This window comes from Centruroides sculpturatus, unplaced genomic scaffold (assembly GCF_000671375.1).
Source record: "Centruroides sculpturatus isolate CEXI.00-Female unplaced genomic scaffold, Cexi_2.0 scaffold664, whole genome shotgun sequence".
In the NCBI taxonomy this organism is placed as follows: Eukaryota; Metazoa; Arthropoda; class Arachnida; order Scorpiones; family Buthidae; genus Centruroides; species Centruroides sculpturatus.
This window is the reverse complement of record NW_019384885.1, coordinates 175,804-191,966: the sequence shown is the minus strand read 5'-3', so window position 1 is coordinate 191,966 and position 16,163 is coordinate 175,804. Positions and strand designations below refer to the sequence as shown.

At 33.7% G+C, this 16,163-nt stretch overlaps 1 protein-coding gene across 2 annotated transcripts in view; it reads right to left on the bottom strand.

Moving 5' to 3' along the window:
- LOC111631092 (heat shock factor protein-like) overlaps positions 1 to 16,163 on the bottom strand; it is a 57,139-nt gene that overhangs the window by 17,217 nt on the left and 23,759 nt on the right. For both annotated transcript variants that reach the window (XM_023375285.1, XM_023375284.1), the window contains exon 5: positions 4,078 to 4,230. In XM_023375285.1, coding sequence (XP_023231053.1) covers positions 4,078 to 4,230 — 153 coding nt within the window. The remainder of the gene's footprint in view (positions 1 to 4,077; positions 4,231 to 16,163) is intronic.

The following is a 16,163-nucleotide window of genomic DNA, read 5'->3' as shown; positions in this document are numbered from 1 at the left end:
TAACTAAACTGCCATTGGCCTCTTTGTGCTCTCTGAGCGGTAAGGGGCCTAAAACCACAAAAAGAAAAAAAAACCAACACTAAACTGCCTTTTCGTTTTTCTTAGGCAGACTGGCTCCATTTCTAATGGGAACAATGCGGAAATGTTGGCTCCTGAAATTTCTCTTGCTTCCACCAGCATTTTCTCAAAACCCAAATCACTTCTATAATCTTTAAGAAAGGCTTTTGTTTTTAGTAGAGCATTTGTAGCAGCGTTAAGATAAAATTCCTTTGATTGAAGTAGTTTGCTAGTCAAATTAATTTTGAACAAAATGTTGTACCATACAACAAGAGAAGCAATAAACTTGAAATTTGCAATTTTTTAACAATAGACTGAGCTTCAATTTGCATTTGATTTCCTGATGAACAAGTCAATGTTTGATCTTCATAAATATCCATGAGTACATCATGCATATCAGCTAGTTGGTAATGCAATGGATGCAATGCATCAATCCTACTTTCCCACCTCATATCGCTCAGTGGTTTTAGTGTCAAATTAGGCACATGACACAATAGGACTTCCCAACAGTAGGTCGAAGCAGAAAAATACACACAAATAGTTTGGATCAAGATGAAGAAGGATATAGCTGCCAGACAACATTTAGCAGCATTCACCACAAGATTTAGTGTGTGTGAACTGCATGGTACAAAGAAAGCACATGGATTTTTTTTCTAAAATCCTTTTTTGAACACCACTGTACTTACCTTTCATGTTACTTCCATTATCATATCCCTGTCCACAAATTTTCTAATGAAAGAGACATCTCATCTAACTGATACAAAATTTTTCAGTTAAACCAGTGCCAGTTGTGTCAATAAGAGGAATAAAGCCTAAAAACTGTTCTTTGATTTCACTTTTACAATTACATTCTTTATCATCATAAGTTATCTTTACAAATCGAATGATGGTGCTCATTTGTTCAACATGGCTTATGTCAGTTGTGCAATCTAGAATTATTGAATAATAATTAGCAGAGTGAATAGAATCTAGTATTTTTTTCCGGATAGCATTAGCGAACAGACTTATTAATTCGTTTTGGATATTTTTTCTGAGATAATGAACATGAATCTCATTATAAACTTTTCTCAGGTGTTCTTGAGTAATAGGATCAAATAAAGCCAGGTATTCTACTATTTTCAAAAAGTTTCCATTGTTATTAGTAAATATTTTGTCACGTGTTCCACGAAAAGGTAAGTTTTGACATCCTAGAACTCTCTCTAATGCCATTAAGCTGTTGTACGTTGTTCCCGAAAATTTGAGTGGTGTGACACCAATTGAAATTCATCGCCAGTTGAGTGAGACATGTGATGATGGTGTCATGGATGTGTCTAATGTGTGTTCGTGGGTGCGACAGTTCAAAGAAGGTAGAACGTCATATGGCAACAAATCAAGACAATCTTGGCCTCGCACCAGCCAGTCTGACGACATGATCAAGTGGAGAAAGTTGTTTTGGAGGATTGCTGAATGAGTGTGGAACACATCACCTCCAAAGTTGGCATTTCAGTGGGATCTGTGCATACAATCCTGCATGAAGACCTGAAAATGTGAAAAGTCTCCTCCTCCACCACTCTTTCACCAAGACAATGCACCAGCACATTAGGTGAACACGATGCTGCAGTTTCTTTGTGACAACAACTTTGAAGTGATTTCTCATGCTCCCTACTCACTTGACCTGATTCCTAGCGACTTTTGGCTGGTCCAACGATGAAAGACACTCTCCGTGGTTGCATATCCACTAGCCATGCCACTATTGTATCAGCGATTTTCCAGTGCTCAAACCAGACTCCTAACGAAGTGTTTGCAGTGGCCATGGAATCATGGTGTTGACGTTGTGAAAAATGTGTACGGCTGCAAGTAGATTACGTCAAGAAGTGACACAAGTTCCACAGTTTTCGTGTGATTTGTGAGAAAAAAATCAGAGGTGTTATAACTTGAATGCACCTTGTAGTTTCTAATAATAAAATAAGTCAGAATTCTACATTCTAAAATGTAGAACTTAGAATCAATCATATGAAATATTTAAAAATAGCAAAAAGTTAACAAATACAGCTTTTTTAGTTAGATATTGTAAATGATAAATAAATATAAAAATAAAATCATAATTAAGTTATATATATTTTGAGTCTAAACTTTAACACTTTAATATGTAATGTCAATACAGCATTCTTTATGCATTGAATGTTACTGTTTACATCTGTCTAATTAATAGTTTCTTTCTTGACTAAGCTTAAAAATTTCAAACAGTTCTATGTACTTGACTAGGACCAGATAATGTGTATTTTTATCATGGTTGCTCTGTTCCACAATACATGTATTGTATTTTCAGATTTGATAGCAAAAAAATGCAAAAATAACTAATATGTAGTCCCCTCTTTATTCACTACTATCACATTGTAGATCTTTAAAAGTTAAAATTAAAGAAGTCCATCCTTGACAGAACCTATGAATTCCTGCTGACTGATGTTCCACTCATTCTCTATCTTTCCTGAATAACTGATTTTCAAATGTAACTTAGCTGTATACTATGTTGCTGGTTCTTCATACAATACAGTGTATATATATATATACAAGATGGTTTGTCAGTTTTATATAGATATCAATTTTTATGGCTTTATATTATATAGTATGAATAGTGTAATCTGTTTGGAATGAGATGATTTAAAAATGCTTTGGGGTCCACCAGTGGCCAAGTGATCTTCGTTCCCTGAACACTGGGAGTTTGGTCATGGGTTCGTGCCTCACTTGGACAGGCTGGCCACGTGGAGTTTTCCAGGTTTTCTCCACATCTATAATGCCTAAATAGGGGCCAGTTTCCTTTAAAAAGACCTACCGGAAGACATCCCATAGGCAGATTGCCCAAGTGTTGCATTGCCATATCTTAACAAACAAACAAAATTGCTTTGGTATCTGTTCTAATGGCATTGAACTTTGTCTAGGACCCCGACATGACCTCCTTTGTGTACCCAAGAGAATTCATATTGGGTGCCAAATTCTTTTAACATGGTTTCTAACATTTACAATTAATTATTCTGAATGCTTCAGAGATTTGTGCACCATCAAGTTCATCAAGACTTTTAGATCATCATGATAGGCAATATTCTTCACACACTCCCACAAACAACTCAATTTAAGTTTTAAATATACCACAATTGATTCTAAGTTCTATATTTTAGAATGTAAAATTCTGACTTACTTTATTCTTAGAAACTACTGATTATAAATTTGCAATGCATCACATGGTGATATTAAGCAGACCACTCCCAAATGATGCACTAAAGAATGCGTAAAACACGATGATTGAATAAGGTATTCAAAAATGTTAATTTTAAATACATTTGTGTTAGTAAAAGTAACATATTTTCTTAAAATTCAATATAAACTTGAGTAAATAACTGGTTATTTATATTATATTATTTTCCCAGCAGTTAAAGAATACAACATAGAGAAACTATGGTAATTGATAAAATTTTGACTCTCCAGAAGTCCAAAAGTGTAAAACAACTCTTACAAAATTCCATGTCTGTTTGTCTGTGTTGTGTGGACGCAATAGGCATCTATTTTATATTTTATCTCAGGAACTACAGAAACTTTGGTTCATATGGTCCTGAGATATAATGTAAATTTTGAAGCTTGGTAGGGTTATTTCTATACATGCAGCTTTTATGCTATTACTTAAATTTGATAATTAAAAGTTCAGAGGTGGGGCAATAGAGGGAGGATCATGTGTCATATCTAATGTAAGGTGAAACTTAATGAAGGTTTTACTCATTACTGCCATTTACATTTTTTTAGAAACTCAATCCTACCACAAAAAATAAGCATCTACCTTTTTATAATAATTAATAATCCAGAGAATATTTTTAATAAAATCTCCTAACAGATGGTACTGCATACAACTTTAACTCCGCAAATTACAAGTGTTGGAAAGTCAAGCAAGAGCTCTCACAACTTGTTTTTCCTCTTTTATGTTTCCAGACAAAAGGGATTAGCTCCTACATTAATAAAAAATTGAACTGAAGATATTTTATTAGTACTTACTGGTAAGTTATCATCTCTCTTTTGCTTTTTCTGAGATACTAATTGATGATCATCAACTACTTTTCCTTCCTGAATCATCAATGGCAAGTTTCTTTTGACAATTTTTCTCCTGTTGGAAGTTGGTTGTACTATAGTCAGTAGAAACTGGATTAGCTATAAAAATAAATGGCAATGTCAATTTCCAATTTTAAACCAAAATATACCATCGTACTAACATATTTTAAGATACAACAGACTTTGAGCTAATATAACCTTTCTGAATAAAGTCAAATAATACCAGATTTCTTAAATTACAATTCTCTGATTTTTAAAATTTATTAATACAGTAAAGCCTCGAAAACTCAGCCTAATGTGGACCGAAGGGTGGCCGAGTTTGTGAAAATGCCGGGTTATCGGGAATGGGGTTAAAAAAGGATAAGTATACGTGTTTCCTCAGAAAATACTGTACTGTACTTGTATGTATTGTTTGCTTGAGAATACAACAGAGAATAAACTGCCCAAATACCCTTAAACAAAGGAAAAGTACGTCCTTTATGAAGGCATAGAGCCTTTACTACATGAAAATGAAAATTAATGAATACACTGTGTACAGTAATTTACCTGATAAGACAGACCTCAGAAAAATACTTTATGAGGCATAAAATTGTCTACTGAATAATGAAAATTAATTAACTAAGGATTTTTTTGCTCTGCCAGGGTATGGCCGAGTTATCCGGAGTGCCGAGTTTTCGAGGCTCTACTGTAATATAATCATTTAAAATACATTAAATTAATTAGTAAAACACTGCTTATTGTAATCACAGATATTGTTATCAGTCAAAAATCACAATAGTTATAAGCATTATTATTAAACATTTTTGTACACCTTAAATTTGTGAAAATAAAGATAGAGTAAATTAAATATATAAATAACATATTAACAGTAAATAGTTTATACCTGTGTTATCTCTTAATTTAAGCTATCATTCTATTAGTAGTTTTTCACTTCCAATTAGAATTAAACAATGTAGTCTTACTTTTATTCAATTAATGAGTTATTCAATATGGATGGATTGCTACAAATTGCAGATAATTTATTTTATATCAGATACTAAGGAGGAAAAATTATTTCTGTATTTTTATCTTTTAGTACACAAGAACTTGTAAACTGAGTGCTGCCACATCAAATACTATAAAACTGCAAGAGGTTGATATTGCATTCCACCAATCAGTAAAGTTTGTTAAATGTAATAAATTAAATTGGTCAAATTTCTTTTTTAAAACTAGTATCATAAAAAAGTTCACAATTACTTGGGTGTGGATTATTCGCATAAGTATGATATACATACATCACACAGAGCCTGATATAAGCCACATATCTAATGCTTGGTTCATTAAATGCTAATGTCACAAAAGTAATTTTTCAGACTGGCTCAAAAATATCTTTTATGATATAATTATTAGCCTAATGTCATTGTCAGCTTTGTTTTCTGTTGTATAAGCTGTAGCTTATACAACAGTAGGTCCTTTTGCATGTGGTCTTCAATCTCTAATGACAAACCAATTATATAGAGGGAATTGGAGTGGAATGAAAAAGAGGGATTCTAGCTAGAGCTTTCTCTTAAAAATATGTAGGATGAATTCACTTGTTAATCAAAAGTCTTAATAGCCTGTTGTACTTTGTGAGCTTTTGCCTCAAAAATCTCAGGCAGACAATATTAAAGTAGGTTGATACCTAGTCCCAGGTGAAGGTAGCAGATTGGCAAAAAGATAATCCCTTTTGCCTTGGTGGAGTATGGAGGAGGATCTGTGGCGAGGCAGATTGAATGCAATGGCAACAAGAAATTTTATACTCTAGCAAGGAAGTCTTGTTACCAGTCACAAACTGCAAATTAATAATGCAAAAAATAGAATATAGCATTTTTAAGCTTTGTTTCCACATCACAGAATGTTTCATATATCTCATTTAATGCATATTAAGATAAATGCATATCTAACAACTGAAGAGGTCTCCAATCCAGTATCCAGCTGAAATGCACATCATAAACAAATTTAAATAAGGAACTTTTTAAAAATAAATGTGACTCTTTGATGATAGTGCCTCCATTGCATTATTTTGATAGTCTCAGTTAGAAAATGGTTGTAGAATTCAATGGTTCAACATATTAGTTATATTGAACATTATAACTTTTTGTTTAGTTACTTGATAAAATTTTCATAAGCCATCCCAAACAAAGTAATTTGATTGAATTTTATTGCTTTGCATTTCTATTAAATATAGTAAGTATCTAATAAAATTGTAGTTCACTTCACGCCAGCGTTTATAAATTAAAAATTTGACACTTCCGTGTTGCGGCGTTATTGACAGCGATTTGTTAAATTTAACAAATTTGCAACACGAAAGTGTCAAATTTTTAAAGTATCTAATATTCTTCTGTCATTATGATGTAGAAATAAAAAATAATAATGATTCAAAAATTTTTTTTCTAACTATAGATGATGCTGTATAAATGATGTTTTTAAGCACATACTACCCATTACTTTGACAACATGATTGAAATAGTAAACACTGCTATTTATGATGCATACTGACATTAATTAATATTTCTGCTTACGGCATTAAGAGGAAGAACTGTACATTATGTTTAAAACAGTCAATTGCTGTGAAAATGAAAATACAATATCGTTATGTAACCAGACTTGAAGATATTAGCAAAAGCATGTTTCCTTTGTCAAATATGGCATTGAAATGATGGTATTGTGTATTGAAAACACATCATACAATTTGTAGTTGTGTAAAAAAATGTCATTTTTGAATGGCTATTGTTTTTAATCTGCACATTGTAATCCCATAAGACTTACATATGTACTATATTACTTCCTTTTAACTACATTCAGACCACAAACTTAATAAAAGTTTAAAAAACTAGAAAAAGTACCACTCACTTCTATCTTAACTTTCCTAAAAAAGATCACATAACTGCAGACCCCAATGCGAAGAATCATTGTCTTCACAAAAACTCACGAGGTACCAAAGAAATCAGACTGGCAGTAGAAAAATGCAAGGCACCAACGTATATTCTTGAAAAACACCTACACAGATACTGTCATCTAGTTGGTCAGAAATGTATTTATGTTGTACAAGATCCAAGTAAGATTGTAAGAGAATTAGAAGGCTTGAATTTAATGGAATAAAAACAGTAATGGATTTTGAAAGTTTGTATCCATTTATTAAATTGGAATCTTGCTTTGATGCAGTTATTAAGTTCATGATTCAACATAAACCAGGGACCGTATTCTGGCCACTTATCTCTCATCTCTATAATAACAAAAACAAAGACACTGAGTTCAGCGTTATATGCGTTTTTTTTTATCGCTAGCACTTTCAATGAACTTATTGTCGTCGTCCTCAGGCGAATATAGATATTTATCAAAAAATTTTAAACAAAAAATAATCGAATGCAGAATATAACGCATAAGATAAGCTAAAATTATGTTAAAGTCATTAAGAACACGAAGTAAATATTTAAACATAATTCGAAAACTGAACGAGCAGATAGCTCCGTGAAGTGCGAGCTGGCGCATGCGCGGAGCCATGCTCACCCTACATGCATACTGGAGACTGCTAATACTCGCTTAAACGCTTATACAGCGTGACCCATACACTAGGCAGCTCGAGCGTGGGGGTGTTGCAAGTGTCCAAGGTGGTAGTGAGGAGAGATTCCCATATAAAAACAGTTTTTCGATCCTTGCGGCTCTTGAGCATAACCGCTTGGGACCATAGCGGGTTGTAACCCTGCTCAAGTACCTTCCTTGCGAGCTCGGTGGTGTGTCTTCCCCTCCTAACATTGTCTTGGTGCTCATCAAGTCGGCTGGAAAGCATTCTAGTGGTGGCCCCGATATATTTTGTGTTTACTCCCGTTGCCTGATTTTCCAAAGGTACAGCATAGACTCCTGATTTCTCAAGGGTGGAAAATTTGTCTCTATCATTACAAATAATTCAATAATACAAATAATAAGGTTGTTCTTTCAGCCAAAAACACATAAGACAAACTGGCCGTTATGTCCGCTGGTAAACAAACAGTCTCATCTCACCTACTATTTAGAAAAAGCGCTTGCCAAATTCATTCGCGCAACAGTTCCGGGATCCCCATATGTTACTCCCTCTTCTGTAGCTGCTAAATCCACCATCGCTTCGAGTATTGGGGCTCTACAGCCAGACACCTATACCTTCTACAAGCTAGACATAATATCTTTATATCCTTCAGTGCCCACCTTTGAGGCTGTAATGCTGGTTAATTCGCTGCTTCTAAAAGAGGGCTTTAGCATTCAACAGGTGCTCGATATACGTGATGCCCTCACCTTCGTCACCGAGCACAATTACTTCCGTTTCAACCAAAAGATCTTTTTACAAAAACAAGGGGTCCCCATGGGTTCCCCTTTATCTGCTATCCTAGCAGAACTTGTTATGAGAGAGATTGAGCACAGAACGTTCAATTCCCCACTTGCCATCCATTACCCGAGGCTGTATTTGCGTTATGTTGACGACATCCTCATAGCATGGGAAGACACAAAGGAGTCGTTCCTCATCTTTATGCAACAACTCGCAAGTATATATCCTTCCATCAATTTTACTTGGGAGAAAGAAAGCGATGCGGAAGTAGCGTTCTTAGACTTGCGTATACGTAAATTTTCGGATGGACTACAATTCTCGGTCCATCACAAATCTAGCATAGCTCCGCACATTATACCAGCAGAGGCCTTTCAGCCTTCTCGATATGTTAATACTGCCATTGCCTCCCTTGTCAGAAGGGCTTATTTACTGTCGTCTATGCAGGAGCTGATAAGCATCGAGTTAGATATCATCAATTTGGCAGTACGCGCTGCTGGCTTTTCACGTGCAAAGTTTACGCATGTGCTGAATAAGGTAAAGAAAGCACTGTTTCCAACTACTACTTTATGCAGCAAGAGAGAGTCTTCATAGGTACAAATAGCGTTGCCTTACCTTGGACCCCTATCTTTACGCATCTGCAGAATCTTTAAGCAGCGCAACCTTGTACTACCTTTAACCCCACTTCCAAGCCTACACAAACTTATTTGTAATGATAGAGACAAATTTTCCACCCTTGAGAAATCGGGGGTCTATGCTGTACCTTTGGAAAATCAGGCAACGGGAGTAAACACAAAATATATCGGGGCCACCACTAGAATGCTTTCCAGCCGACTTGATGAGCACCAAGACAATGTTAGGAGGGGAAGACACACCACCGAGCTCGCAAGGAAGGTACTTGAGCAGGGTTACAACCCGCTATGGTCCCAAGCGGTTATGCTCAAGAGCCGCAAGGATCGAAAAACTGTTTTTATATGGGAATCTCTCCTCACTACCACCTTGGACACTTGCAACACCCCCACGCTCGAGCTGCCTAGTGTATGGGTCACGCTGTATAAGCGTTTAAGCGAGTATTAGCAGTCTCCAGTATGCATGTAGGGTGAGCATGGCTCCGCGCATGTGCCAGCTCGCACTTCACGGAGCTATCTGCTCGTTCAGTTTTCGAATTATGTTTAAATATTTACTTCGTGTTCTTAATGACTTTAACATAATTTTAGCTTATCTTATGCGTTATATTCTGCATTCGATTATTTTTTGTTTAAAATTTTTTGATAAATATCTATATTCGCCTGAGGACGACGACAATAAGTTCATTGAAAGTGCTAGCGATAAAAAAAAAACACATGTAACGCTGAACTCAGTGTCTTTGTTTTTGTTATTATATATTAATTTGGCGTGTTAGTCATCCTATTGATCTCTCATCTCTTCTTCCAAGAATGAATGACATCAAAATGAGAAACAAAATTTGTCTCTCAGAGACAGTGACGATTCTGGCCACTTTTAACTATCTCATCTTCATTGATGATGTCACAATTCTACTAGGTTGATTATACATGTTCGGGTTAGCTGCATGCGCAACACAGTATAAAATTTTAACCAATAAAATTGTAAAATTTTTGAAAATGCAGAGTACATAATTATAGATCACATGGCAAGGAAAGCACACATTCAAATAAAGCATGCAATTTTGGCAAAGTTATGTCTTTTGTTTTATAACATTTTTACAGAATGTAATGTCAAATTCTCTCTTAACAAATAAAAATTTTAATAATCTAAGTTAGAAAAGAAGTGTGTTTACTAAGATATTTTTCGAAATATCTAATTTCTCCTTAACTATCTAAGTAAGATTATCATCATATTCAATAGTTCAGTAATTGATGTAGGATAATTAAAAAAAAAAGAAAAAAGGAATCAGTGCATTTCCAAGTAGGCACTGGAAAAAAATCAGAAGCATTTTTGCTCTCAAAATATTCATTCCCAAGATAGAGAACATTCTCTAATACAATTGTACAGCGTGAGTAGCATCCAGTTGTCCACGTTGGATATAATGAAATTGAGGCAAAAGACAGGTCAAAAGACAACTATTTGCTTGTCTCTGAGAAACGAGAGAATCTTTCGAGAGAGAAAGTTGTCCAGAATTGCATTTGGAGAGAGGCGATGATCTCAATTAGCCAATCAGCGACTGGCTTGTGAGAGATGAGAGACCAGAATATGGCCCCAGAGTTATCTGCTTACGCAAATGAAACAAATGAGTTAGCCACATTAGTTTGCTAGCAATCATTTTTTATATTCAATGGAAAGTGCTATAAACAAAAGAAAGGTGTCCCAATGGGAAGTCCTATTTCAGGAATTTTATGTGAAGTTGTATTACATAAGTTGGAAAAGATATTCTTGGATATTTCACAAAAAACACACTACTCTATAAAAGATATATAAATGATGTATTCATAATCTGGAGAAATAACTGGAGGATTCAAAATTTTTTGGGTGGTTAACAACAATACACAGTTTGAACCTGAAACTAGAACAACAGAGCACTAATTGTCTGTACTTCCTAGATATTGGCATCTGGTATTTATACTGGTGTATATATCAATACTACATAATTTGCTACTAGAGGTAGACATTAAGCATCACCTCTTATCTAAATTAATAATTATAATTTTTAAATAATTTATGAAGTAATTTAGAATCATCTGGAAGGAAATGAATAATTTAGAATCATTTTCTTCCAGATAATTCTTAATTGTTTAATATATTAGTTAAAAGTATATATCAAACCAAGTTATGCTCCTCTGTACATCCCATCATGATCTAATGACCCTTACAAGTGTAAACTTTCTGCATTCAGAGCACTGCTTCAAAGAGCCTTTTTGTATTATTCCAACATACAGGACAGCTTAAAACAAATAAATAGCATTAAAGAAATTGCAACAACTTTAGGATATAAAACATCCACTACAGAAAAGCTCATCAGGAGTTATGAAGAAAACAAAGATGAGTTTCCAAAAATCATCAATAGAATCAATAAATTCACAATACAACAAATGATTAGGAGACACCATAAGTAAGTTGGCAACTTACAAAATTCAAGGATCATTTACAAAATAGCTCTTAATATTTACAATTTACTGAGGAATGATAAAAGACAAACTAAGGAAACAACAACAAACTGGAGTATACAAATATCTTATGAAAATCAACAGTTAGAGATCTAAAAAAATTACATTGGAGTCACAAAAACACTTTATGGTACAACTCAAGGAACAAGTGCAATGTGGAAAAAGGCCACAGTGATACAATTTTAGCAGCAATGTCACAAGAGAAAGGTTCTGTTATAAAGTAGGATGAAGCAAACACTATTAAAACAGTACATTCTCTAACCATCGCTAATAAAATAGCAATATACAAGAGCAAGAGAAGTGCCTTAAATGCAAGGGATGCAAACACATTACCTACAGCTTGGAAATACAGTAGAGCATTGATTATCCGAAACAATTCAAGACTGGGGTTGTTCAGATAACTGATCATTTACAAAAAAATATATTAAATACAAAACTGTACTGTATATAATTTGTATCACATGTCTTACAAATACATACCTTACATAATGTAATATATTAAACTAGGCCTACAGTTCAGTTTGGCAGGGAGGGGAAGAGTGATGCAACACTACAACTCTAGTGGAAATTTGAATTCGCCAACTGGAATGCTTTTGGTTAACCAATGTTTCGGTTTATCGGTATTCGGATAATTAATGCTCTACTGCAGCGCTGTCCAACTGGCGGCCTGCGGGCCGTATACGGCCCACCAAATAATTTTTATGGCCCTCGAGTACATTTTACTATGAATAAATTTGTTACTAAATTATTATTATTAATATTAAAATTATTTTACTAACGTGTTTTCCCGAAAATAAGACTGTCTTATGTTAATTTTTGCTCTGAAAAATGCGCTACGTCTCATTTTCAGGGAATGTCTTATTTTTTCCAGGAAGAAGAATTCACATTTATTATTGAACAAAAAAATTTCCAAGTCGAACTTAGACGAGAGTGACGTATATCCGGTGTGTCGAACTGTCGCCTTTTTATAGCGTCAACATCGGACTCGCTGACCAATTTGTGCTTACTGAACCGTAGCACTATGCAAATGTCGTGTGGTTTATCAACCTTCTTGGCCCCCGAAATGTTTGATAAAAAAAATATGGCCCACGGACTATGATAAGTTGGACAGCGCTGCTCTACTGTATATCATTGAAAAAGATTAGAACACGAAAACCCCAAAATGTGTGTTTCCCTACAATCATATTTAACTTTTGTTATACTTTCATAGTTTTTATTTTATGTTTTAATTTCATTTTTATTTGTATTTTGTTAACCCTATATATTTATTAAGTTTATTTATTGCTAACCTTATATTTTTTGTAACTTATTTAATTTGTTTAATTTTAAATTTTTATTTAGAATACTTCAAAAGTTAAAATTTAAATGGAATGTTCTATTTGAAAAACATTTTCTAAAATGGATTTAAAAACCTGATAATGGCCTATGGGAATAGGGTGAAAACATTGGTTAATAAAAAAATTCTCTCAGCAAATGCTTAGATGTTGTAGTAATCTATATCTTCCGAGTTCTTCCAAACTACATTCAAACAATTGTATCAATTAAAAGTAGATTTAATTATAAATATAAAATCTACTATAACAGAAATAGAAGTGGAAAGGAAGTAGCAAGTCTAGAGAGACCACTGCAATAAAGAAAACACAAATGAAATAGCTTAGTCTATTTAGGCCCATCCCATATTCCATCTTGGTGTTTGTTCAAGTCATTGGATGGAATATTGGGAAATGTTTCAACAAAAATGAATGATAAATTATTGATAACTGTTTTCAGAAGGAATTTTAAATTAAAATCATAATCATTTTATAGTTCAATAACTAATGTTTAAAAAAAATATACCTATGCCATCAAACTGTGATTCAAGTTGTGATATTCTTAAACTACCACAGGAAGTTTAGATAAATTTTATGAAAAATAATCTTACCTGTCTTATTTGCTTAATCTGCACTACAAATATCTTATGATTTAATACTTAAACAATTTATATTAATTAAATTATTCATTTAAAATATCCTAATTCATTAAAATTCCCTTGTATTATTCTCATTATCATGTATAAATGATGCCACAAATGGCACACAGCCTCGCTATTCCGAATGATTAAAAAAAAGCTTAAAAAATTATCTACACATTTAATTTTGTGGATTTATGTATTAATTATCAGTTATTTAAATGTATGTTCATTGCCATAAAAATTACTACACCAAGGTGGAATTTCAGAATCTAACAAAACTGTACGTGTGTGAGTATAACAGTGATATAAGTAAGTGATTACAAAATGAAAGCAAAAGGATCTTTTATTGCAGGAAAAACTACAAATGAAAGAAGGTTCTAGTATCCTGTTGGACCACCTCTAGCGTGAATACATGATGCAATACAGGCAAGCATAAAGACATATGTGCCATATTGTGTCCTACGTCATCTCTGTTCACAGTTGCTGCAAGCGGTCCTCTAGTTTGGCCAAACTCCTAGATCAGGGGTGGTGAACCTAAGGCACGTAAGGAAAAATCATCTGGCACGTAATGTATCATACGATTTCTGTCTTTTTCAATCAACTTTTCGGTTTATCACTTGATCATCCTTTTTTCAATCAGATTTTTTACATTTATTCTAATTAAAGGTATTTGTTTAATTTCTTTAAATATCATTATTCGAAGTCTGAAACTTTGGCATGCATAAACATCTTTAAAGATAAGTATGCTTACAATATGGCATGTGAACACAAAAAGGTTTGCCATCCCTGTCCTAGATTATCCAACTTGGCATACCAGGGCATACCAGACATGTTCGACTGATGACAAATCAGAGAACAGGACAGGCTGAAGAAGTGTGGCAATGTGACAGAGACAGTCCTGTGACATCCTTGCTGTGTGTGTTCAAACATTGTCCTATTGGAAAATGAATGTTGGGAGCCCTGTCATGAGAGGCAATATGTATGGCTGCAGGTTGTCACTAACATACCACTGGGCTGTCATGATCCCTTGGATTACTACTACAGTGGTAAATAAAACTTTATAGACAATCAAAAATTCCATCTGAACAACTAACTTAAAATTATTAGTTCAATCATGTTCATATGTTTTAAAAAAGTAAATCAATAGGTTTATACAATAATGAAAGAATAGCAATGACAGACTTCAATGCCACTCCACAAGCAACAAGAGAACTTCACAATCTGCATTGAATTTAAATTTTAGGCATACAATCAAATTGTTCATTAGTCTGAAAGTTTGTAAGTTGAACATTCATAGGTAGGGTAGTTCATGTAAATACTTTTTAAAGTGATAAATTTTTATTGTAAAAGCCTTACTGTCCTTTTTAATTCTAATATTATTTTTAATTGTCTACTTGGACTTAATTTATTAATAGGACATAATCTGGTGTTTAAAGATTGACACAGCAATGAGAGTTAGTTCAGGAAAGAACAAAATTTCTTTATTATATCACCTGTAGTAATAGTTTCTGCTTTTATAGTTACCTGTAGTAACAGAAACTATTACTACAGGTGATGTAATAAAGAAATTTTGTTCTTTCCTGAACTAACTCTCATTGCTGTGTCAATCTTTAAACACCAGATTATGTCCTATTAATAAATTAAGTCCAAGTAGACAATTAAAAATAATATTGATAAATTTTTATATTTTTGATGATGATGAATTTATATCAATAATTAAATTCAAAATATTATAAAAATGGTTACATGGCTTTGTCACTTTTTAATACAAATCAAATACATTTTAGTATGAAGCGTGTTATTTACGCAATTTTTAACATACATCAGAGATGAGCAACCTTTTTCTTTGTAAGGGCCACATTTCAAAACCTTTGAACTGACATGGGCCACACACACAAAAGAGAGAGAGAGAGAAAAAGCCAGTAAATCACAGTTATTTATTCATGTATAATTATAAATTAGCATGGGTATATACTTAATTTAGCTTCTGGATCTGATGTAAACAGAATTCATCGGAAATATTTGGTTAAATATTAGTCACCGCTAGTTTTAAATTAGTTTCAATGTGAATCTGTTAGATGATTTCTTGTTTTAATCTATATATATAAAAATGAATGTATGCCGGTCTGTCCTTCATGCATTACTACACCATTTATCTGATTGCTGTGAAACTTTGGGAAGTTGTTTAATACATACCCGCGAAGGTTTCTGGCATAGTACATTTATCCTACAATAGATGGCACACATGTATTTGATGGCATTTCATTATGAGCATTTCAGCACGGTTAGGAGTTGAAACTTGAAATTTGGTACAGTTAGGGTACGTCACAAGAACACACATTAACAAGGGATTTTTTGAAATCCCCCCTGTGGGAAAAGACAGTATTAAGCCTTCAACAATGAAAGTGTTAAGAGAAAGCAACTTTCAAGATTTACAGGCGCAGATGCGGTTTTTTGTGTTAAATCAAACATAATTTTAGACCCATCTAAAAATTTTCTAATTAGTCTGGAAACAGGGGAACCTAATTCTTGCATTCTGTGAAAATGGGTAAGATTGGCTGTAATGTAATAATCTTAATCTTCACTATCGTTACTTTTTGCTCAAGCAACTCTGGGCTTATCTGCTAGTTTTTACTACATTCAT